This window comes from Lathyrus oleraceus, chromosome 4 (assembly GCF_024323335.1).
Source record: "Lathyrus oleraceus cultivar Zhongwan6 chromosome 4, CAAS_Psat_ZW6_1.0, whole genome shotgun sequence".
Lineage (NCBI taxonomy): Eukaryota > Viridiplantae > Streptophyta > Magnoliopsida > Fabales > Fabaceae > Lathyrus > Lathyrus oleraceus.
The window spans coordinates 102956139-102981189 of record NC_066582.1 but is presented as its reverse complement, the minus strand read 5'-3'; the positions used below and the strand labels follow the sequence as shown (position 1 = coordinate 102981189).

Below are 25051 nucleotides of genomic sequence, written 5' to 3'. Positions count from 1 at the left end.
TTTTCTCTGACCTAGAACGGCTCCAACAGCGTAATCACTGGCGTCACACATTATCTCAAACGGTTCTGACCAATCAGGGGGTTTCATTATAGGTGCTGAAGTCAGAGCTTCCTTCAGAAGATTAAATGCTTCAGTACATTTTTCATCGAAGATAAATTCAGCATCTTTCATTAAAAGACCAGTTAAGGGCTTTGTTATTTTGGAGAAATCTTTGATGAAACGTCGGTAAAATCCGGCATGTCCAAGAAAACTTCTTATCTCCCTGATAGTCTTCGGCGGTTTTAGATTCTCTATGACTTCTATTTTTGCTTTATCTACCTCTATACCTTTTTCGGAAACTATATGTCCTAAAACAATCCCTTCGGTGACCATGAAATGACATTTTTCCCAATTTAGCACAAGGTTTACCTCCACACATCTCTCCAGGATTTTCTCAAGGTTGACAAGACAATTTTTGAAATCTGATCCACAAACTGAGAAATCGTCCATAAATACTTCCATAATTCCATCTAAATAATCAGCAAAGATAGACATCATGCAGCGTTGGAAAGTTGCAGGAGCATTACAAAGTCCAAAAGGCATTCTTCTATAGGCAAAAGTTCCAACTGGGCATGTAAAGGTAGTTTTTTCTTGATCTTCGGGGTGAATAGGTATTTGGAAGAATCCTGAATATCCATCTAAATAACAAAAGTAAGAGTGTCTGGCTAGGCGCTCCAACATTTGATCTATGAATGGTAATGGGAAATGGTCCTTCCTAGTTGCTTTATTTAATTTTCTATAATCTATGCACATACGCCAACCTCCATCGGTTCTTTTTGCTACAGGTTCGCCCTTCTCGTTTTGCACGACTGTGATGCCTCCCTTTTTGGGTACTACATGCACAGGACTTACCCATTTACTGTCCGAGATCTGATATATTATACCTGCCTCTAGTAACTTAAGAACTTCAGTCTTAACTACCGCACTCATTATAGGATTTATTCTACGTTGGTGTTCTCTGGAAGGTTTTGAATCTTCTTCAAGCAAAATCCGATGCATGCATACGGATGGGCTTATTCCTTTTAGATCAGAGATCTTATATCCTAAGGCTGAGGGGTACCTACGTAAAACTTCTAATAATTGATCGGTTTCTTTTTGGTTTAAGGTAGCACTGACTATAACTGGACGATTCATATCTTCATCCAGAAATTCATATCTCAGGTTTTTAGGCAGTTCCTTAAGTTTTACGGTCGGTTTCATAGGGCAAGGCATAGGATCTGGGGTAAGAGATAAACATTCGTGAAGGTTATCATCAATGTAGGGTGTTTTATAATTGTCATCTTCCAAAATAAGGGTTGATGGCAATTTTATAGATTTTTTTCTTCTTCTTGTTCTAATTCCCTAATGCATTCTTCGATGATATCTAAGGCATAACAAGAATCTCCTATCACAGGTGCCATAAGAAATTTTGACAATATAAATTCTATCTTCTCTTCACCTACCTCAAAAGTTAGTTTTCCTTTTTTAACATCTATTACGGCTCCAGCAGTCGATAAGAACGGTCTACCTAGGAGGATTGGTATGTCGTCATCTTCTTTAATGTCCATGACAACAAAATCAGTAGGTATAAACAACTGACCCACCCTAACAGGGACGTCTTCAAGTATGCCTATAGGGTATTTAACGGATCTATCGGCTAATTGAAGCGACATCTTAGTAGGTTGTAATTCTCCTAAGTTTAATCTCTCACAAACTGCTAAAGGCATTAAGCTCACACTAGCTCCTAAGTCTAGAAAAGCTTTTTCGATGACATGATTCCCTAAACTACAAGGAATGGAAAAATTTCCGGGATCTTTATCTTTCTTTGCTAACCTATCTTCGGAAATAGAATTACATTCCACGGGTTTCGGATCTTCAAGTCTACGTTTATTCGTAAGTATGTCTTTGAGAAACTTAGCATAAGAAGGTATTTGGGTGATGGCTTCTGTAAAGGGGATTTCTACGTGAAGTTTTTCTATAACCTTAACGAATTTTTGATATTGATTATCGATTTGGGTTTTCTTTAATCTTTGAGGGTATGGTATTGGTGGTTTGTATGGCGGTGGTGGTACATAGGTTTTATTTTTAGGTTCTTCTCCTTTTTCTTGACTTTCCGGGGTTTCAGGCTTCTCTGGTTCCTTTTCCTCACTCCTCTTAGAAGTTTCAGGCTCACTTAACCTAGGGTTTAAAGGCTCCTCATAAGCGGTTCCACTTCGTAGAGTAATGGCATTAGCTTGCCCTTTCGGGTTTTGTTGAGGTTGTCCAGGGAACTGTCCTCCAGGGGTAGTCTGTGGGGCTTGGTTTAACGCTACCTGAGAGATCTGGGTTTCAAGCATCTTATTATGAGTAATGATTTGATCAACCTTGGTTCCTAACTGGGTAATTAGTTCGTTAACATGGACGCTTTGGTTCATGAACTCTTTGTTTTTCTGTTTTTGAGCAACGATGAAATCTTTTACAATTTCTTCAAAGCTCGGGTTTGGCGGTACAGGTTGCATAGGTTGATTTGTTCTAGGGGCTTGGTAACCTTGTTGTCTCGGAGGTGCGGTATTTTGAATAGGGTTATTATTTTTGTAGGAGAAGTTTGGGTGATTCCTCCATCCAGGGTTATATGTGTTAGAAAATGGGTTCCCTTGGGTATAGTTCACTTGCTCAGTGTTGGTTTCATTTAACAGATTGCATTCGGCGGATTGGTGTCCTTGCGTTCCACATATCTCACAATTCGGCGAAACTGCGGCTACAGTATTCGGAGTTGTACACATATGTTCGACTCTAAGGGCCAACGCGTCCATTTTAGCCTGCATCATGTCTATAGAGCTTAGCTCATGTATTCCTCCTTGGGCTTCCTTCTTTTCCACTGTCGCTCGTTCTACTCCCCATGATTGATGGTTTTGGGCCATATCCTCGATAAGGGCACTAGCTTCAGGGTAAGGTTTATTCATCAGTGCGCCACCAGCGGCAGCGTCGATGGTCATCTTAGTGTTATAATGAAGTCCATTATAGAAGGTTTGGATGATTAGCCAATTCTCTAAGCCATGGTGTGGGCATGCTCTTAATAGTTCTTTATATCTCTCCCAGGCTTCGAACAACGACTCTCCTTGGAGTTGGGTAAATCTAGTTATAAGGTTTCGAAGAAGAGCGGTCTTACTTGGGGGAAAATATCTAGCAAGAAAAACTTTCCTAAGGTCATCCCAAGTTGTTATTGAATTGGGTGGAAGGGAATCTAACCATGATAGAGCTTTATCTCTGAGGGAAAAGGGAAATAATCTTAAGCGTATCGCCTCAGGAGAAGCTCCATTGGTTTTAAAGGTGTCTGCTAACTGAAGAAAGTTTTTTAAATGTTGGTTTGGGTTATCAGTAGCGAGACCTGAGAATTGTCTCTGTTGCACTAATTGCAGCAGGGATGGTTTAAGTTCAAAATTATTGGCTGGGATAACGGGGTTTACTATACTGGAACTAGGTTCCTCGTTTGATGGTTGGGCGAAGTCCTTAAGAGGTCTTCGGTTTTGTTCTTCGGCCATAGCTATCCTATTCCTATGGAAAAATAAACGTGCGCGAGCGTAACGTTCAGGTTCAGCTAGAGGGTCTACTAAACTTCCGGCACTGCGAGTCTTTCGCATTGACCGGTGGGTAACAACCTTAGTCTAAACGGTATAACTACAGGGTAATGAAATTTGACGAAATTGGTCCCCGGCAACGGCGCCAAAAACTTGATGCGTGTTTTTCGCAAGTGTACGAATCACGTCAAAGTAATATAAAAGATTATCGAATCCACAGAGACCAAGTGTCAATCTATCAAACCTGTTGTTATGGTGTGTATCTAAGGCAACTATTTTTAAGGGTTTTAATAAGGGTGCAATGGTAAAAAAAATTATAATTTTAAATAATAAATAAAGACAGGCTCGAATGTAATTCACGCAATCAATGATAATCCAGTACTTGTTAGTGGAACTACTTATGGGCAATGTTTTCTCCTTTGAAAAGAACTAATTTAACAGGAACTGTCGCTTTCGCGTATTCAGAACCGAGTTGTACTCTCTAATCAACCCCTCCTATTGTCACGGATAAAAAGGTGCGTACTGCGTTAGAGTAGTAAACCTATTTTTAAGAAATATAGTATCTTAACTAAGTTGAAAAGTATTTTAACCTGGACTTCTTAGCAAAAAGAGGTTCTTACGAACCAGAGTTTAAACTTCCTAACGCGTCCGAAAATCGTTTTAAAATCTCTTTTCTCTTTAATCTAAAATCTCCTAATAAACTAGACAAAGCGCTTTTGGCTGTTTTTGAAATAGTTAAAAACAATTACTTGAATTGAAAGATAAAATAGCCCTTAGGTGTTTCCACGAACAATTATACTGATTACTGGTTTAATTACGATCCTTACATTCTAACCTTTATAGAATTAGTTAGACATGATAAAGTAAATATTCTTTTTATAGTTTTTCATAAAAGTAATTTAAAGCGAGTGCGGATAATAAACAAAGTAAAGTGCGAGTGCAGGAAATAAACAACGTAAATGTGCGAGTGCAGGAAATAAACAACGTAAATGTGCGAGTGCAGGAAATAAACAACGTAAATGTGCGAGTGCAGGAAATAAACAACGTAAATGTGCGAGTGCAGGAAATAAATAAAAGTAAAATACGAACTTGAATTAAAATGGCGGCAGGATTAACTTCCTCCAGAGTGCTCCAAAAACTCGAACCACAGACAGATTACAGACTCGATCACTCGATTGCAGAGGCACCCCGATGTGGAATGGCAACTGCTTTATAACTGATATATGCCTAGAGAATTCTAATTCTGGATGAAGAAAAACGAAAATCTAAGGTCCTATTTATAGTAAAAACTGAAAGCATGAAATGACAGGGACGCCCCTCCACTAAAAAGTGGAGGTTACTGATTTTGGCCTTGTGGCGCCCGCCACAGGCCTATGGCGCCCGCCATGGTCCCTACAGGGGATAATGGAGTGGGGATCGTGGGTCTTGACGGTTGAGGAGTGGTCTTGAGACGTGGCCACGTCATGGCTAACCCCATGGCGCCCGCCACAGTGGGTGCCGTAAGTGCAAAACGCTGAATTTCTAGGTTTTCGCCCGTTTTCACTCCTTTTTCGCTCCTTTTCCCGATTCAAGCTCCGATTATTATAAAAACCTGAAAACATAAGAAAACAAAGAAATAACAAAGCAAAACAACAATAAAAGCTAAGAATGCATGCGAAATCGGAGTCAGAAATACGGTGAATTTTAGTGTGATCAGTAACTGTTAGAAGAAACAATGTGTTGACAGAGTTTAACTAAACTCGTCACACAAAAGGAAGTAAATAATTACCAAAATACTGGTCGATTGGATCGATTATGCTCTGATACCACTATGTAAGATCCTAACCTTGGATAATAGATTTTAAATAAAAATAACAGGAAAATGATGTTACCCCATCATAAATACTTCATAAATCATAAAACAACAGATGTTGTACAACGAAAATTTATTTAGAAACACCATAAAATATGTTTGAATAGAATTAAATCAATACATCATAATCAAAATCTCATAATAGTTGATTACAAACAAATCAAAGTAATGCAAACAAACGCCATTATCCTTAGTGTTACAAATCAGAGCATTCTTATTCGAAAACTAGAATATACAGAAGATAAAAGTCTGCTGATAGGCAACAACCATCTCACTGCAACAATGGACCTCAGTCCTGCTAATCACCTGTGCAAAGCACACCACAAAACTAAGCAAATAAGAAAGGGGTGAGAATATACTTACATATAGTAATGGTGAAAGTTCCGGCAAACAGTAAGATAATCAAGAAACGATAATTCACTCAAAACATGAATGATAATCACGCAATCACAAACACAAAACACAACATCGAAATAACCATTCATCACAAGACATATAAATGTATGCAAGACTAATGTTCACCAACTTCATCCCATAAATGCATGTGGTACCAAAGTTTTCTGAACATGAGAGGCATGTTACTGATATCGTCCACCATCATAAAAAGTCTTCGGCCCCTCAACTGAACCGATGATCCTCATAATAGGATATGAGACATACCTCTAGTCCCTCAAATAGACTAACGATCCCCACCATGGGATCTGAGGCCACCAAAAAATAGACAGAAGTCTCACCTAACTCCGAAATAGTATGAATGTATGACATGTTATAAGGATTCAAATCAACATCCATAGAAAATCACCCAAACATCATCAAAGGTTGTATGTTCACCAAAAATTGATATTTCATCATTATCACCATAATAGGTTCCAAGTATGAATCCAAATGCCAGTCATAGTCCTCCAGAATAATATTGTAACATCGTAACATCGTAACATTGCTAATTCCTCAAAAGGATCTAATTTTATTAAATACAAGGTATATACTTAATTTAATTTTATTAAAAAAAAATTAAAGTTATCAAAACTAACATCATTAATTTTCCAACAAAAAGACTTATTTCAACTAAGAACAAAGATTTTGTTAGTTTTACCTTTATTTATAAAAATTATTATTATTCACCAGAAAGAGTACACAAAACTCTGAAATTTATTATAATTAAAATATGAATCCTTATGGCACTGCCAAAGGTCTTTAAATACATAAAATAAAGAATCTCTAATGAGTCTTATGGGCTTTTAATCCTAAACAAAATAAATAAAACAAATAGAACATAAATTGCTAAAATTTCAAAAAATAGGAAAATGCTATTTTCAAAATTTAAACGAGCTCAAACGGCTTAAAAAATGAATACTCACTTCATAGTAGTGTGTTTTACTCCTGGGATGATTCCTTTTCCAAAAAGATATAATACGAGTTATTATGACATCGGACGCCAAACTTGTGCAAAATTCTGTTGAACCGCTCTGAAACATGACTTGCAACATGAAAGTGGAGGAGCTTATTGGGTCACTTCAAACTTTTGAATTGGCTATCAGTCATAGATCTGAAAAGAAGAACAAAAGCATAGCTTTTATCTCCAACATTGATGATGAAGAAGCTCAATGTAACATGGAGACTGATGAAGGGATTTCTAATGCTATTGTGCTTCTTGGGAGGAAGGTGCTAAAAAATGGATAGGAAGTCAAGACCAAATATCAAGGACATGTCATACGACATCAGTAAGAATAGTGACTTTCAGAGAAAAGCAAGAACAAAGGAGAAGACAAATCAAGGAAAATGTATTCAGTGTCATGGATGTGAGGGTTTTGGTCACATTAGATCAAAATGTCCCACATACCTCAAGAAACAAAAGAAGGGCTTGTTTGTTTCTTGGTGTGGTGATGATTATTCTGAAGGTGAACCTGATGATGAAACTGCTAAGCATGTTACAACTTTCACTGGTAGATATGATGTTCCCGAGAATGAATTCATGATGCACATGAATGAGGATGAATCTCAAGTCATTGGTTGGATAAAAATATGAAAAGGGGTGGGCAAATTTTGGGGTACGACACATGTGGGCCTTTTTGGTCTGTAATATGATCTGCTACATCTGATATTTTCAGCTCCTAATTAATGTTTTTCTATTTTTGTCAATTTTTTGCTAAAAATGGGGAGTAGTGTTAGTATATAGAATTTCTTTTTGCCTGCCTTAAGTACTACTTTAGGGGGAGTAATGTTTTTTTCTCCTTGTCTAGTGTTTAGGGGGAGCATGATGTTTTGATGTTGTCATGACTATGAGATGCTTGAGGTAATAATTGATGTCTTGACATCCTGATTGGAGATGATTATGTGTTTGATATCATACTTGATATATTGACATCTTGTCTGGGAGAATTTATTTTTCTCTGCAAAAAGTTCGTGTTGTGAGAGTTTACTTCTCTCTAATGTGACATTCTTTGTGAGACTGGTTTTATCTTGTTCTGTTGTGTATGCCTCTGATGTATCTTGGAGAAGTTCCAAGTTTATTTATTATGCTTTTTTCTTTGAAGAAGTTCTATTGAGTTTATTGATTTTTACAAGATATGTTTTGCAAAGGTTGTTTTAGCCAAAATTTACGAAATGGGGAGACTGTTAGGTTGTTTGTATTGTGATTTGAAGAATTTTGTTAAAACAAGTGAAATAGAAAGATGTTGGACAAGATGTATTGACATGCTTGTACGAAATCATGGTGTGTTGTGGTTTTACATTCTTGGAAGATTTGTTTTTTAGCATGAGATTAGTGAAGATTCTTTGAAGATTTAATTCACGTTTTTTGTGGTCCAAGAAGTGTTTGTTTTAGAAGCAAAGGTCGGTTTAAGATTTTCCTTGTATCCTAATTAAGGATGTTAAAACATTTAAGGAGACATCATATTTGATTTGATTCAGCAGAAGATTGTGCAGCGGTCTGATTTGGATCTGCTGATTATTTAGCCTAAAGCTCATGCTATTCTGGGGATATTTAAAGGACGATTCTAAACCTAAGAAAACAACTAAGTTGTGTATGTGATAGTCTCTATTATGGTTTAGTTTGTTCATTTTTATTTGTGAGCCATTCTCGTATCACCTAGATACTTGAATTGGATTGAATTTTTGACTTGTAATTGTGAAGCACTCATGAGCTTTTAAGAAAGAGTGGATTATGTTTCATTGGAAGTGTGTCTTCTGTTTAATGTTATGTGATTGAAGGAACGTGATAAGGTCTCATATCTAGGAGAGTGTTAGATAAAAATTCCAAGGATAGTGATTAGGTGAGAAGTTTGTAAAACTAGAGGTTGTTTAGAACTTCAAACTAATACTATTATAGTAGATTTTCTTCCTAGCTTGGATGCCCCCAGATGTAGGTGGCGTTGCACCGATTTGGATTAACAATTGACATGGGTTATTTACTTCATGCTATTTACTTTAACACCATAATTGTTTATGTTGTGACAATGTCCCGACCCTGGTGTCGTGACATCGTATACGATATCTATTATCTGCGTACCAGAATTTCACTAGACTTCTTGTGAGGCCCTTTTCTCCTTGTATTTCTTAATCATGGGATATTCCAGTCTGTTTTGACCAACTTCACCATAATTACAACAAGAGTTTCTAAATTTACCTTTCCTATTCTCATCAACTTTTGAGGATTTGGATTCCTTTCTAAATTTTGCTAAGTTCCTTTCGAAGTGCTTGACCCGATTCTTCCTTATATACCTTTGGTATTTCTTAACAAATAACCCTAAATTATTATCATCATCCCTTTCTTCACAATCACTTTGCTAATCTTTTGAGGACTTTGAGCTTGAAGTCTTTAGAGCAATTGACTTCCTTACTTCCTCCTTGTCTTTACCTTTCTTCTTCTTCATCTTCTTTTCATACTTTTTTTCATGTTTTTCCAAGCAAGTGAGTCTTTGCTCATGTTATTCAGATTTTCCAAACAAAGTAGTGAGATCAAGTACTTTAAGATCATTCGCGTCTTTAATAGAGGTGACCTTGGGTTGTCATTCCTTGTTAAGACATCTCAAAACCTTATTAGTAGCAATGTCATTGGAAATAGGCTTACCTAGAGCATTCAACCGGTTAATAAGATGTGTGAATATCCTTTGCATGTCGGTAATGGTTTCACCATGCTTCATACGAAAGAGTTCAAGCTCTTTATTCAATATGTTGACTCTAGCTTGTTTGACCTTATTAGTTCCCTCACGGGAAATTTTGAATGCGTGCCATACAGCTTTGGAAGTTTCACAACGGGAAACACGATAATACTCATCAACACCTAAAGAGGATATGAGAATATTGTATGCCTTCCAATTATATGACCATATCTTTCTATCATTATCATCTCATTGACTTTTCGGTTTTGGTACGGTGACACCTTTATCATTGGTCATTGTAATTTCGTTAGGACCATTGATGATGGCATCCCATACACCCTTATCAACTAAGTTAACATGGATACACATACAAACTTTTCAATATCCATAATTCTCACCGATAAAAATATATGCTCTATTATACGCCCCTTTAGGTTCGGTAGCATTATCAAATAAGCAAATCTTAAGCATGAAATGAACCAGAGATCGTGATACCACTTGTTAGACGCTAGGCCTAGATCTAGAGGGGGTGAATATCACGAGTTTAAAATTTGAACCAAAATTGGTTTTGAAAAAGTTTATAGCACGAAAGCAAGTTTCAAAAATTTCCCAGACCAAAAACCGTCTAACCGAACCTACTATCAAAATGCTTGGATATACATAGAGGTGTCAATGTAATGATAATAATCCACAAGTCAATCAACAACAACTAATCATAACTAGTTGAATACAATACAATAGGAAAAGTATATCTTCAATGAATAAAACACACAAAATATTAAGTCAAGCAATTTGTCGAACACTTAGTGTGCGATCAACTATGTTTGGAGCTTTATGTAGTGTTTGTTGTTCTTAGAAATCCAATCACAACCAAATGGTTTGTGATCTACACAACAACATGAATTTCAAAATGCATTCAAAATTATAATCCAAACAATGTTGATCAAATGATCAATGCAGTCGACAATTTGTAAACCACAAAATAAAAGAGTTAGAGAGAGAGAGAGAGAGTACACAAGGATTTGTTAAGGAAGTTCCCCAATCGACCTCACTATGGGTACGTCTGCCCTCAATTCGAACTCCAATTGAGATATTATATTATATCTTACTTTGAAAAATATGTGTATACAAGAGATGAAGAAATCGAACTCTATAAATCCTAAGTTTGATATTGACTCTACCACCTCAAAAACCCTTGATCAAAGATTGATCAAGTAACCAACAATGTCGCTTTAATTCACCTGTTCTTGTTACTTCCTTGCAAGGCACTCCTTGTCCCAAGGCTTTCACCCGGTCGAGTTAATCCCAAGCACACAGTTGTTGAAACCCAAGATTTGCCAACATGATCCACCATCCCACGCTACTCCCTTGCAAGGAACCCCCCTTGTCCCAAGGCTTTCACTCGATCGGATTTGAATTGCACAATCTTATCCAAAATCTTCAAACCCTAAAATATCTTGAAGGAAAATCCCAACTCGGTTTTCTGATTTGAATCCCTCAAAGTTCTCAACCCAATATTCTCGGTACAACAAACCTAATTGGACGTTATCAACCTTAATCTAGATGGAACCCAATAAAAAATGACTATGTGTAGTTTGATTGTGTGTATGCATAGATGGAGTTGAAGATGATGAGAATGCTTTGAAATCTTAGATTCATGTAGGTTTTACTCACTCTAAAAATCTTGCTAGAGAATGATGCATGTATGAAGTATTTATATGTATGGGTGATCTAGGGCAAAAGGAATGCAAAGGACTTGAGAAAAATATGAATTTTTGAAAAAATACATCGCATAGGTCGACCTATAAAATTCACGTGTCGACCTGTTCGATGCATAAGTCAACTTGTCTAAGATCATGTGTCGACCTATGACTGTTATGCGCTCCATATGTGTCGACCTAAAGAGTCAGCACATGAGACATAAGCTACATGCTTTAATATTGCAGCATATGTGTTGACCTATAGCCAAGAAATTTTTTCCATAGGTCGACCTGTAATTGCATGTGTCGACCTGTAATTACCATTTTTTACAAAATTTGATTTTTCATTTATGTTTGATGCTTGAAACATTTTCCAAGTTGTTTCCAAATGTTTTTATCCTTCCTAATTCTAATATGCACATAGAGAATCAGAAGATATTGTCCAATATACATTAACGCTAAAGTATCCTAGTTTTGACATCATACAAAACACATTTAATGGAAGTTGCACTCACAAAAGCAGTTGTTGACATGCCCGACACAGTCGAACATGGTGTAACTAGCACTAGTAAAAGACCTCAAAGAACTAGAGTCCATCTAGCAAGACTTCAAGACTATGAAGTGATTAGTGATGATGAATTCACACCATATGGAAAATTAGTTAATTTATCTTTACTTGCAGGTTTTGAACCAATCAACTATAAAGAAGCCTTAAACGATAAACAATGGAAGTCATATATGGTCGAAGAGTTACAAGTAATCGAAAGAAACAACACATGGGATTTAGTCGAATTTTCAGCATATACAAAAGCTATCAAAGTGAAGTGGTTGTGCAAGTTAAAGCATAATGTTGGTGGGTCGATATCAATACATAAGGCGAGATTGGTAGTTTGAGGTTTTCTTTAGAGAGCATGAGTTGACTATAATCTAAGGTATACACACCAGTAGAAAGATTGGAGATTATTCGACTAGTAGTCGCCTTGGCATGTAAGCAAGGCTTGTCGGTATTTCACTTAGATATGAAATCAGGATTTTTGAATGGGCCTTTGGATGAAGAGGTGTATGTCAAAGAGATACTCAAGAGATTCAGGATGGATGATTTGACTCCTGCATCTTCGCCTATCGAACCAAATTTTAAGTTGGAGAAACATGGAGAGGAAGAAAAATTCGATGCAACTTTGTTCAAACAAATTGTCGGATCTCTAAGATATGTGTGCAACAGTCGACTTGATATAGGTTTCTTAATCGGATTAGTGAGCAGATACATGAGTGAACCAAGAGTGTCACTCATGAAGGTTGCAAGAAGAATCCTGAGATACATAAAATGATCGATAAACTATGGAATTCTATTTAGACGAGACTCTAAAAGCAAAGAAGTTATGGTTACTTGCTATTCAGATGTTGATTGGTGCGGAGATAAGGAAGATCGAAGAAGCACAACTGGTTATTTCTTTCAAAGATTTGGTGCCCCAATCTCATGGCGTTTAAGAAAGCAACATGTGGTGGCATTGTCATCGTGTGCGTTTGAATATATAGCAGGCTCATATGTTGTGTGTCAAGCAATCTGGATAAGATTTGTGCTGAAAGAGATTAAGGTCGAAATGAAGTAACCTCTGGTGCTGCAAATCGACAACAAGGCAGCCATAAATCTTGCGAAGAATCCAGTTACTCATGGAAGGAGTAAGAACATCGAAGTGAAATTTCACTTCTTAAGGGAGAAGATAAATCGAGGTGAACTTGAACTAAGACATTGCTCAAGTGAAGCACAGTTAGCCGACATTTTCACCAAAGGATTGAAGATCGACAAATTCCTGAATTTGAAAAAGAAATTAAGAATAGTTCAGATCGACTATGATTAGCGTATGTTCGACAACTTGGATTATATAGGAGTATATAGTGATATAATCCAAGTTGTGTGTGGCCTAAGGTCATGGTTAATTAAGATTTAGGGTTTGTTATATTTTGTACTTAGTAGTCAAGTCATTTAGTCGTATATAAATAGATACTTTGTAACTTAGTTTTGTAACACAATCATAATTCAATAATATCAATCATTTCTTTATTTTCTCTCTTCTTTTTTTTCCTCACTAAAAGTGTTTGACGTACTAATTTGAATCTAATTTGATGATTAATTAAATAAAAATATTAATTAACCATTAAATTAGATTCAAATTTAAAAGATATGATTTAAAATAAATTAAGAAAATTATATATATATATATATATATATATATATATATATGAATTTCTCACAGTACTAGTCCTAAATGACACATTCAATTGTATCTGTTTATATGAATTGTGAAAAGGAGAAAAAATTTACTTGAGATCTAGAGATATCACAATTTGTTAAAGAATTTTGATATTATTGCCGAAGATGATTATCAACGATCGTGATACCGGACTTGTTAACCTGTACATCGTAATAAATCTTGTTGAATAGATTTGAACAATTTTTCATTGTGAAAACGTGTTTTAAAAAGTTTTATTATTATATGCGCTATTGAAGAGGTGAATTTAAGAAGCCTCAATAATTGAATGAAATCAACGTAAACCGAAACAAAAACAAACAATCTCAAATATTCCCATGCACTAATTAATTATGACAATTAATTAAGGTTATGTATATTCAAACTAATCAACAAGATCCAAATTGATACTATGAGTAATTTTAAACCAAATTAATATTACTCAAAAATATTTAAAAAAACATAAAGCTTAGCATACAAATTTCGGTTGCTGTGATTTAGCATAAAATTTTCCTTACTACATTCAAGAATAATTGATTAAAAAAATTAGCCAACAGATCACTTTTTACAAACAACATAATAGTATGAGAATTAAAATCAGAATTTTGCAAATTTTTTATTTAGATTTAATATTTTTTTATCCCGAATCTTGTCCTTATGTTTTATTTTGGTCTTATAATTTTTTTTAAAATCATAATAGTTCTTTATTTATATAAATTGAACCATATTAGTCATGTAAATTCATTTCCTCAAATGATGTTTAAAATGTTTGTTCGACATCCATGTCAACATTATGTAACATTCGTATTTTTCATCTTCTTCATCATCAAATGCCAAAATTAAATTAAATTTTTTATTATGTGCTGGAATTAAAGTTGATCAAAAAGTATGGGTTAAGAGTTTGTTGATGCAGTGGATTCTACTCAAAGGACAAGATCAACCAGAAATATACAAATACCTGTAAGGCTGAATGATTATGAAATTGTGTTTGATAATATAATAGATTAGGAGGGAGAAATAATACACTTAAAAATGTTAGCAGGACGAGAACCACTGAATTATTAGGAAGCAATGCAAGACAAAGTGTGGAAAATGCGATGAAGGAGGAACTGAGTTCAATTGAAAACTGTAGCACATGAAAACTGACTCAACTACCACAAAGAAAGAAGTCAATTGATGTGAAGTGGATTTTCAAAGTTAAGTTGAGTCCAGAAGGAACAATAATGAAGAACAAAGTAAGACTTGTGGCAAAGGGTTTCTTTCAAAGACAATGTCTGGATTACTCTGAGGTATTTTCACTAGTGGCAAGGCATGAGACTATAAGACTTGTAGTGGCATTAAATTTCAGTAGAAGGTGGACTTTCTCATACATGGATGTAAAATCTGCATTTCTAAGTGGTCCTCTTGATGAAGAGATATATGTGTCTCAACCTCCAGGCTTTGAAGTAAAGGGAAAAGAGCATATGGTGTATAAACTATACAAGGTTTTGTATGGTTTGAAGCAGGCACCGAGAACCTAAAACGGGAGAATTGATGTTTTCTTCATCAAATATGGCTTTAAAAAATGTCCAGTTGAGTATGGTGTGTATGCAAAATACAAGCAAGGTGAAATACTATTGCTGATATGTTTGTATGTGGATGACTTCTTGATAACTGGAGAATCTCAATTGGAAATTGAAGACCTCAAGAGTACAATGAAGTCATAATTTGAGATGTCAGATATGGGTAACTTGTCATGCTTCCTTGGTATGGAGTTTCTATACAAAGAAGGTGGAATAATCCTGCATCAAGCAAAGTATGCTACAAACTTGTTGAAAAGATCCAACACACTGAACTGCAATGCTACTATGACTCCTATTGAATCAGGTCAGAAGCTGGAAGAAGATAATGATGAAGAAAATGTAGATTCCACTATGTACGAGCAGATGATTGGATCATTGAGGTACATATGCAATAGTCGATCAGATATCAACTTTGCTGTAGGAGTGTTAAGCATATTCATGCATGATCCAAGGAAGTCTTATTTGTTGGCTGAAAAAAGAGTGTTAAGATACATCAAGGGAATCTTGTGGCATGGTGTATTCTTCTCAAGTGGAAGAAATAGAAGCAAAGAAGAGGTGATAGGATTTTCTGATTCGAACTGGGCTGGTGACAAATCGGACAAGAGAAGTACCATAGGTTATGTCTTCAAGTTTCAAGGAGATCTAATCTCTTGGATCTCCAAGAAGCAACCTGATGTGGCTCTGTCTAGTTGTGAGGTGTAATATATTGCTAATTATTCATTTGTTTGTTAAGCTGCTTGGGTTGAAGTTGTATTGACTGCACTTGGAGTAAACATTCAAGTACCAATCAAGCTTCTTGTTGACAACGAATTTGCAATAAATTTAGCAAAGAATCTTGTCTCTCATGGAAGATTCAAGCATATTGAAACAAGGTTTTATTACATACGGGAGCAAGTGAACAAAGGAAGGATGGCAATGAGATATTGTTCTACTAAGAACCATATGGTTGATATCTTGACTAAGGTTGTAAAAGGAGCACAATTTCCTAAGTTGAAGATAGACATGTGAATGGTGGCATTTGATTTAGACGTTGGAACAATTTCTAGATCACTGGCCTTTGAAGCTTTGATGGCTTTTGAATCATCATCCTCCGAAGGTGTCAGAGGCTGGAACAGTCTGACCCTTGAAGTGGCAGCCTCTAAAGGAGTCACGTGTGGGAACTACTTCTGAATCTCTAGCCTCTGAAGCAATTTTTGAAGAGTGGTTGGAGTCTGAAGATGCAGAGTCTGAAGTATTAGCTTCTGATGTGTATCACTGGGTGAAAGTTTGAATTAGTGGAGTGTGTTGTGTATTAATTCAAATTTTGTTAGTTAGTTAGTTAGTTACTACATGTGTATATATAATAACTACTTGTGTAGTTTTATAATAACTCTCTCTAATAGAACTCTCTCTTATTCAATATTTAATAATCTCCTTCTTCTCTTCCATTTCAACATTTTCTCTATTTTTCTCTCAATTAACTTTCGCATTTGCAAAGTGTAATAACACCAACGCATTACCCGTAATCAACCTCATACCCTATTGATTATTTATCAACCATTTGTAAGCTGATAATTCTAATAGAAGATCATTGATGTACCTAAGTATTTTTAGTCATAAAAGAATACGCTAATATATTGAGTTAACACTATAAATAGAAGATTCACCCCTACATGTATAATCACTCATTATTTTTCTCAAATACTTGATTTTAGCTCACACTCTCTATTACTTTGCATTAGATCATCAAGCTTCAACGATCCATCTTGTCTTCAATGATCCATCTTGTTTGTTCATGTTCATGTAAGAACATCATCTAAACAAGAGTGTTCTCAATATTTATAGATATTCATTTTCTCTTAATATTTCATATTTTTTTAATATGATCTAGAACTCTTCTTACCGAATAATTTTACTAATTGCTAATGATTTTTTCTTCTAATATCAAATATCAAAGTCATTATTCACATACTTATAACTAACAAATTTTGTGTTCACTCATATTATTCTGATTTATTTATTTCATAACAATTTATTTGCTATATATCTCTTTATTAATTTCTACATAGGAACTAAAGTAGTTCCTTTGTATAGTACATTAACCACAATCCATAAGAAGAAGATTTACAAGAAATCACAAACAACCATTGATAGAAGAACATGTAAGAATAAATCCGTGGTGCTTTTGTAGGGTAAGTTGCAACGCAAGCGCTTTGTAAGCGTCCAGAATAATAGTGAAATTTGTTGACTTTGTATTGTGGTCCAATTTTAATGTACATTACTATTATTACTAGTTAAAAATAATGGACCACTTTTTGGTACTTGTTCTTCTTTCTTTTTGTCAGCGTAACAAATTCAACAAAGAAAATGTAAAAATAACTAATTTAACATTTCAGGATAATAACTAAGAGTTCTTTTGTTTTTCCTTCAGTTAATACAAATCTGGATGAAAAAATAAAGCCCCCGGCGAGGATCGAACTCGCGACCTTTCGCTTACGAAGCGAACGCACTACCACTATGCTACGGAGGCTCGTGTTTGATTGTTGTTGTAGGTTTTATATATTCTATTCTTAGTATTAATTCATTAATACTTTTTTATTTGATTAATCCTCTGGTAATAAATTTGGTACCCATCCTAAAGTACAACTTTGCTTAAATTAACATACTTAAAATATTTGATTATTAATTTTGTCATTTTTTTTTTTACAATTTAATATTTCTTTTAGCAGCTTCAATACACACATTTTTGCACCTACACCTTCATATTCTTGACTATATAGTGAAGAGCAGTGTTTTTATTTGTATGGTTAATGATTTTGTTTATAAATGCATTTTTGCACGACAGTAACATAAGTTAAAACCTGTAGCTTTACGTTCAAAAATAATTTTTATTACAATTTATTGTTCAACTCATTTTTATAAATTGATCACTTTTACTTTATATACAAATGAATTTGGATGTTGGAAGTGAAGTTAGAACCTCACGGTGAGATAAAATAAAATTAAAAAACTGTAGAATATACAATGTTAATGTTAAATTTTGTGTTAAAAAAATATTTCTCAAGTCCATTTGAGTTTAATTTTCTGGAAATCAAATTATATGTAAAAAAAATGAATGCATATTATTTAAATAATGCTATGATATGTATTAATATTATTTAATAACTATTGTTTATGCTAACTATGCTCTCCATTCAGCACCTTTTTAAACAGGACTGGTTCATATTTAAAAAAATATTAAAATCAAATCTTTAAGTAATTGAGTTATTAAAATGCATTAACCTTTACAAAATAAACCAATTATACATATTTAATAAAATATCACAAGCATCCCTCAATTCATAGCTTCATAGTACTTCCGAGTTCCAAGCAACAAAGAAATTCATATATTTCTGTCAGCATGTCATCAACAAGTCTCAAAACATATAAGATCAAGTTTGATCTAATTTTAAAATAATGAAAATAAGGTTTCATTCTATGACCTGATAGCAGAATGGAAAGTAAAGCTTCTAACAAAATTTTCTTTCTTAGCAATGAAAGAAAGAAGCATGAATGGAAATAATAAATAGATGATAACTCTATGGTTTCAAACTAAAGACTACTTTTTATCACTACCTACACCTAAGGTAATCATGGTTTCTTGTTCAACAAAAAATGCAGATCAAACGGTGTCGACACAATAGTGTTTCCGACCGACCATTTGACGATGTTAGCCTATACCAATACCACCGGTTATATTGATTGACCTTTATGATCACCCTTTAGAAAATGAGGTATGTACAAATGCAAAGTAAAACAAGGTCTTCATTTTCCTTCTCCTCAGCTCAAATTCATTTTGTTGGTTCGCTGCACTCTCCTGTTCTTGGAGTTGTAGAATCCACCACTGCACCTACAATACAGGTTCATAGGAATATTGAAATATTGGATCATGTTAGACCCCGGAAAACTGAAATCTATGTAAGGATGTAACGTAAGCGCACACGTTTTCATACCTTGATTTGAAAAATTCACAGCACTCTCAGTTGTGACAGGTTTCAGAAATTCTGTGTTGCAGTTTGGTGCATCATTATTTTTATCATGACTTGAAGGTTCTAAGTTAGGAATCACCGCAATTGTTTGAACATTTGTTTGGGCTTCAACTCTGGAATTTGTCACATGATTTGCTCCATCATTTTTCAAGGTTTCCCCCAAGGTTGGATGATTTGCTCCATCATTTTTCAAGGTTTCCCCCAAGGTTGGTGTTTCAATTTTTTCAGCATTTTGATTCAAAGAAGCAGCTTCTGGTTCAACCTGCACGATGGCGATAGTCAGGAATTTATAAAAGAAGCCTTCAAAGAGACCAAGCCAATAAATGGGCCGAGTACAATGATCATAAATAATTACAAATATACAGTATTTATAACAACGCTGCCGAATGCCATGGCAGATTTTTTGACAACCACCATAGGAAATTTGTAAAGGGATACCCGCCATGGCGGCGCCATAAGCCGCAAAGGTATTGCTTATATGGAAGATTTTGGAACTTCCGCCATCGACAATACTGAAACAGGACAATATTTCAACACGTATAATTACAAGATCCAGGTATACTAACCTCATTTGAGAATTAACAATGACATCTTACTAAGGAAAAATCGTGATATATAAAACTAAATATAACTTAATCATAAAGGAAAAAAATATTTCTATTGTACAGAACAGATATAGCTGAAACATGTCATTTGAATTACGTTGGCTTCAGTTCATAAGGGTAAAAAAAGTCATAGGGGGAAACTTTAGGCAAAGTTGTAGAAATATCTTAGGATTGTGCTAATAATTTACAGGAAATGGAGAGAAATTTTCGAGGAGATATGTACAGTGTGTGCTACAAAACAAACTCTGGAAATTCAATAATCCCATACACCACATACTATCGGTATATGCAGGTCAACCTCTATAACTCAGACCAACATAAGAATACAACTTGACCTTATGGTTAACAGATGCATTGGCAGTTATTGGATTGCTTGCTGCAAGTGCAACGACAGCATCAGAACTGTGACCGAGGGATTCTGGATGTCGATTTTCCATTTGATTTTGCTTAAGCACTTTAGGGGTCTTCAATATATTTGAATGTGTACCATTTGAGGTGACACCATCAACTTCACCAGCAGTCCTTTTCCTGCTTTGATAGTTAAGCATAACTCAAAATTCAAACAAACTAGACAAAAATATATGCTTAATTAATATTAGGCTAGGATGTAGAAACACAGCGAAAAGTGAAAAGAATATGTGGACGGGAAGAACTGAGAAGACATACCTACTAAGAGCATGAGCAGATGGGTGAAGAGGGTTTTGTTTGTTTAAAAACAGAACTCCACGAAGAGGCTTTCCGTCAATAACAGTTTCAATAGTATATCCCTCTGAGATGTTTTCAGTAACCTTGGCTTCAAATGATTTCTTTCCATGAGAAGGCAGCAATTGATTTACTGGGATATTTGTTCTATCTGCATTAATGACACATATTTAGCTATTCTCAATTGGTAGGTTAAAATATAAATTGTCAAACGTTAATTCCATTCTTTTTCTCCTTGTGGTTCCTTATTTCATTCCAGTATTGTCAATCACGGACCACAGAAAATAGTGAATTCTCAATTGGCAGCAATTATTTTACTCTAGGTTGTTAATCTATGGCGGATAGCGGGATAGCGGGATGACAACTATTGTGAAGACTAAAAAACAAACATAAATTCCAACATACATAAATACTTAAAAATAGATGAAAAAAGCAGATTTACATGAACAATTAATAACTAATAATTATAATAAACTGTCATATCCCATCAAAATAAATTCCCAAATCAAATTATAAAAGTATTCAAAATGACTAAACCAAATTCTAAATGTAAACAAAATGAAATTTCTAAATCGCATTCGCCTCCGCCTTATCTTCACTTCTAAGTTTTGCCACATTAATATTACCTTGTTCATTACTTGATTCAAACTTGTTCTTCTTCCTTAAACTCCGCATCTCCATTAGGCGAAGGCAGAAGAGAACGGCGAAGCAAAACAAAAAAAAAGTGAAACCGAAGAAGCATAACATATAGGGTTATATACTAGGTTCCGAAAAGGGTGGGAAAGACCAATATACCCTTAAAAAACTTTTTAAAATACTAGGGTTTATGTTTTTCCCCAAAATTGAGAATGGCGTTCAAGAAAATGCCATGGCGCTGCTATTACGACGCTACCAAACCGCTATTCGTGGCCGCTATGACTGCTACCATCGATACACTTCGCCACTAGTGTTGCAGTGAGGGGCCGCGCCGCCACACTATACCGCTATAGCGACGCTATCACGTGCTATTGACAGCCTAGCACTACTTCACAAAACTTCATACTAAATAGTGTAAGTGTATCTCAGAACAATAGCAATTTAATCAAATTCCACAACACAAAAGCACTATAGCGCCGCTATTTGACAACACTGTTTCATTCGGCACTGACTTACCATAACTACACTCCACATCAAAGATTAATGCATACTGGTTGGAAGAACTTGTTAGACTCCACTAAATGAATACTACAAAGAGTTCCAACTGTGAACACATTCTTACTGCCTTAATTTCAATTATAGTCAAATGGCCTAAATCTTTATGCATAAGCCTTGTATACCTTAGAAGAACTTCCTCAATCCAATAATATACCAAGGTCAAAATTATACTTTATGATATCCGTGAAACAGAAACTTTATATGTATATATGAAGGTAAATTCTTACTTGGCTGGCTATAATTCAACACACTCATGACCTGGCCAATATCAGCACCCACTCCATATCCAACCATAACTTGATTTTGGCCAGGAATGAGATTTTGTTCTTCTTGGCATTTCAGCTTCAATTGCTTCTTCATAGATAACTTCTCTAGTCTCTGTTCACTTTCCTTAGCAATACCTGAAAGTCAGACATGTATCACAATTTGTAATTTAGTGATATATAGAAAAACCATAACCAAATGATTGCTTTTGAAATATTTAATGCTAGCAAATATAAAACACTTTGTTGAACCTGTATATAGGTAATACATATCATCCAAGGCTTCAAGACTTTTATTACAACCGCCGATGAACACAAGAACACCGCCCTTAAATGGGTCTAAACAGTCACCAGCTACAGAAAATCTAGCAGAAGGACAATTGGTTGTAGTTGTAACGTTTGTCCAAATACCAGTATCTGCAGAGTATAAGAAGTGAAAGACCATATGAGAAAACATGGTCATTAAAAGACAGTTAATTGCGTCTCAACCTTTGCCCGTGAGGGTTTAATTCGTTACTAAGAAGACAAAGAGTGTATTCAAAAGGTTGGAGAAATTATACCCCCGCTAAGGTTCTACGATTTTTTAAAAAGTTAAATCACAATATAACAAAAAGAAAAATGTATTTCATAAGATATATTGAACATACCAACATCAAGCATATAAAGGTCATTGTATAGATTTTGGGCGTCTGTAAATCCACCGAAAACGAACAAGTTCTTGCCAAAAGAAACTGTGGAATGACCAGCCCGAGGTAGTAACAATTGGCCTGATGTACTCAGCTCCCTCCACATTAGAGTATCTAATATTTCCAGAAGTTCCAAAGAAAATCATTATATTCTGATGAATTGCCCATACTAGTGCATCATTAATTCATTAATATGTATAAGGATTAACTTTAGCCAGAGTTAATCAACTTGACAAATCATTAAAAACATTGAACAAAAGATAAACAAAAGATAAAGATAAAACATGTTGATACCAGTGTCAAGGATATGGACATCAGACAAATAATAATCATGTCCATCTTCACCCCCTATCACAATAATTTTGTTCTTCCACGATGAGCAAGTGTGGCTATCACGAGGAGATGGTGGTGTGCCTGATGTTGTAGGGCGCATCCAAACAAGCGTCTCTGCGGATGAAACAGTAAAAACGAATTAGCAGAATAATCCACATCTGATACTATAATAAAAAGCAAAAGACAAATTCTCAATTACAAATGTAAATGCAAGAAGAAAATAAATGAAAAACAAACTGAAAAACTCGCAATTGAAATTATAATGTTCACAGTCAATTTATCATACTTTATGTCACTTACACGAGGTCTCATCTAAATGTCAAAGGGGATTTATTATGTAATAAACTAACTAGCTCGATCAATAAATAACGGTCAGCACCACAGTATGAAGAAGGAAAGTTACCTGTATTCAGTATGTAAAGATCATTGTAGTAGACCTCATTGTTATTATCAGCCGATTTTCCACAACCACCAAAAATGTAAAGCCGTTTCCCAACAACAGCTGCGCTATGACCCTCCCGTGCCTCTGGCCCTTGCCCTCTTATAATCGGAGAATCCCATGTTTGCAAAGCTAAAAATAATTAAGCATCAGAAAGTTGTAAATACATAAACAGCATGATATCTTCAGGTTTATACAAAGATCAACCAAGTTCAGCTAAAATCCACACATTTTGGCTTTTAGAGGCAAAACGGATACCCTCTCTCCACTGACACACACACTCTTCATTATTGGATAAATTTCATACAAGGCCCACAAAATAGAAATTGTCCCCAGGTTTTTAGTTTACTAGATCCCACATAGATTTTGACATAATAGTGTGTAACAAATAGTGCATTTTCTTCTTAAGGCAAGAAAAGAAAACTCACAAGTGTCTAAAATATGCAAATCCTTGAGTGGATTGATTCCATCAGTACCCCCAAACACAAACAGTTTATGACCAATAACACTGCAAGTGTGACTGTCCCTAGGAGTAGGTGGGGAGCCTTTTATTTCAGGTTGGCTCCATGTCTGGTTCACTGCAAATCAAATCATCAAACACAAAAACGTCACATTATCAACACACACATAAACCTATAAACACATGGATCAGAAAATCAATAAACGAATAATAATAACCTAATTAAAAAGAACATGAATTTCAATAGGAATTCATAAGAAAAACAACAATAGAAATGGCAAGAATCTTGCATTGAAGAGTGAAGTGAGAGAAAACACACACCAGTGTCAAAGACATGAACTTGATTAGTTTGGCAGTTATCTTTACCATAACCACCAAAGACATAGATATGTCTACCACCATTAATGGAGTTACAGGTGTGACCCCACCTTTTGCCTGGGCCAGATACGAGTTCTACTACACCTTCACCCTCTCTTCCTATCGCCTTAACCTCAATCTTTTCCCACCTCATTTTCTCAAGAGAATGAATTTGATGAAGAAATTGAAAAATCAAATAAAAATTAAAAAATTAAAAAGTTATTTTTTTGTGTTATTAATTATAAATTGGAAAATGGTGGGGACGAGGGTGAAAATGAAATCGAGAGAAAGAAAGAAAGGGCATGCAGAGATTGGAAAAAGATTAAAAAGTGTTAAATCACAGCGAGAGTGAAACTGATAGAGAGAAAACCAGTAAAAATAATATAAATAAATATAAATCCAACGGTCAATCCTTCTTTCAGGTAGCACGTGGTGAATTTAGGGTGGTTTGATCGCGAAATATTGGTGAAAAACGTGGCATGTGGGTTACTCGTTGGATTTCATCATTTTATTATAATAATATTTATGTTGCCTTTTCATTTATTTTATTTTGACATTCTATTTAGGGCAAACATATTCTATTTTATTTTTTGAGTTTATCTTTTTAAATTTCTCTAAATAGAATGTCTATTAATTAAAATTGATGTTGTATATGATAAGATGTGAAAGAGGAACTACAACATAAATCTTTGTCACTATTAGACTATAGTTAAATATAGTTTCAATAAGTTTTATAAAAACCGAACTTTGACTAAATTAAAAGTATTACATAAGGTTTCTATAAATTTAAGTCGATCATAATTATATACGAGGGTTTTAGGTTTGTGGTCATCACAAATGTTTCTAGTTATATGTTACACTAAGTATAAATATGTTCTTAAATATGAATATTTTCGTTTCTTCCATGATTCCCTCTCTGATTCATGGTCGTTTTGACTTAAGTCATCTTTTCTCGTTCAATTCATCT

At 34.9% G+C, this 25051-nt stretch overlaps 2 protein-coding genes and 2 non-coding genes across 5 annotated transcripts; 1 reads left to right on the top strand and 3 right to left on the bottom strand.

The window, feature by feature from the left end:
• Positions 1 to 1346: 1346 nt before the first annotated feature.
• Positions 1347 to 1691, bottom strand: LOC127136207 (uncharacterized). The gene has a single exon (XM_051062798.1). It carries the CDS (start codon positions 1689 to 1691, stop codon positions 1347 to 1349), a length of 345 nt encoding a protein of 114 aa, XP_050918755.1.
• Positions 1692 to 3048: 1357 nt separating this feature from the next.
• Positions 3049 to 3155, top strand: LOC127077569 (small nucleolar RNA R71). Its single transcript, XR_007787364.1, has one exon. It is a non-coding gene; the product is annotated as a small nucleolar RNA R71 (small nucleolar RNA).
• Positions 3156 to 17475: 14320 nt separating this feature from the next.
• Positions 17476 to 17547, bottom strand: TRNAT-CGU (transfer RNA threonine (anticodon CGU)). Its single transcript has one exon. It is a non-coding gene; the product is annotated as a tRNA-Thr (tRNA).
• An 833-nt stretch (positions 17548 to 18380) lies between these two features.
• LOC127073712 (acyl-CoA-binding domain-containing protein 5) lies at positions 18381 to 24406 on the bottom strand. Of its 2 annotated transcripts, none has more exons than XM_051014901.1 (11): positions 24049 to 24406; positions 23696 to 23845; positions 23232 to 23399; positions 22790 to 22942; positions 22457 to 22609; positions 22062 to 22226; positions 21774 to 21947; positions 20317 to 20503; positions 19986 to 20181; positions 19010 to 19307; positions 18381 to 18906 (listed from the first exon to the last, which is right to left on the bottom strand). In XM_051014901.1, the coding sequence occupies exons 1-11, from the start codon at positions 24236 to 24238 to the stop codon at positions 18848 to 18850; spliced, it is 1893 nt and encodes a 630-aa protein (XP_050870858.1). In that variant the 5' UTR covers positions 24239 to 24406; the 3' UTR covers positions 18381 to 18847. The 2 variants fall into 2 exon arrangements, with proteins under 2 accessions (XP_050870858.1, XP_050870859.1); XM_051014902.1 differs by having other exon boundaries at positions 19986 to 20178; positions 24049 to 24404.
• Between the last annotated feature and the right edge of the window lie 645 nt (positions 24407 to 25051).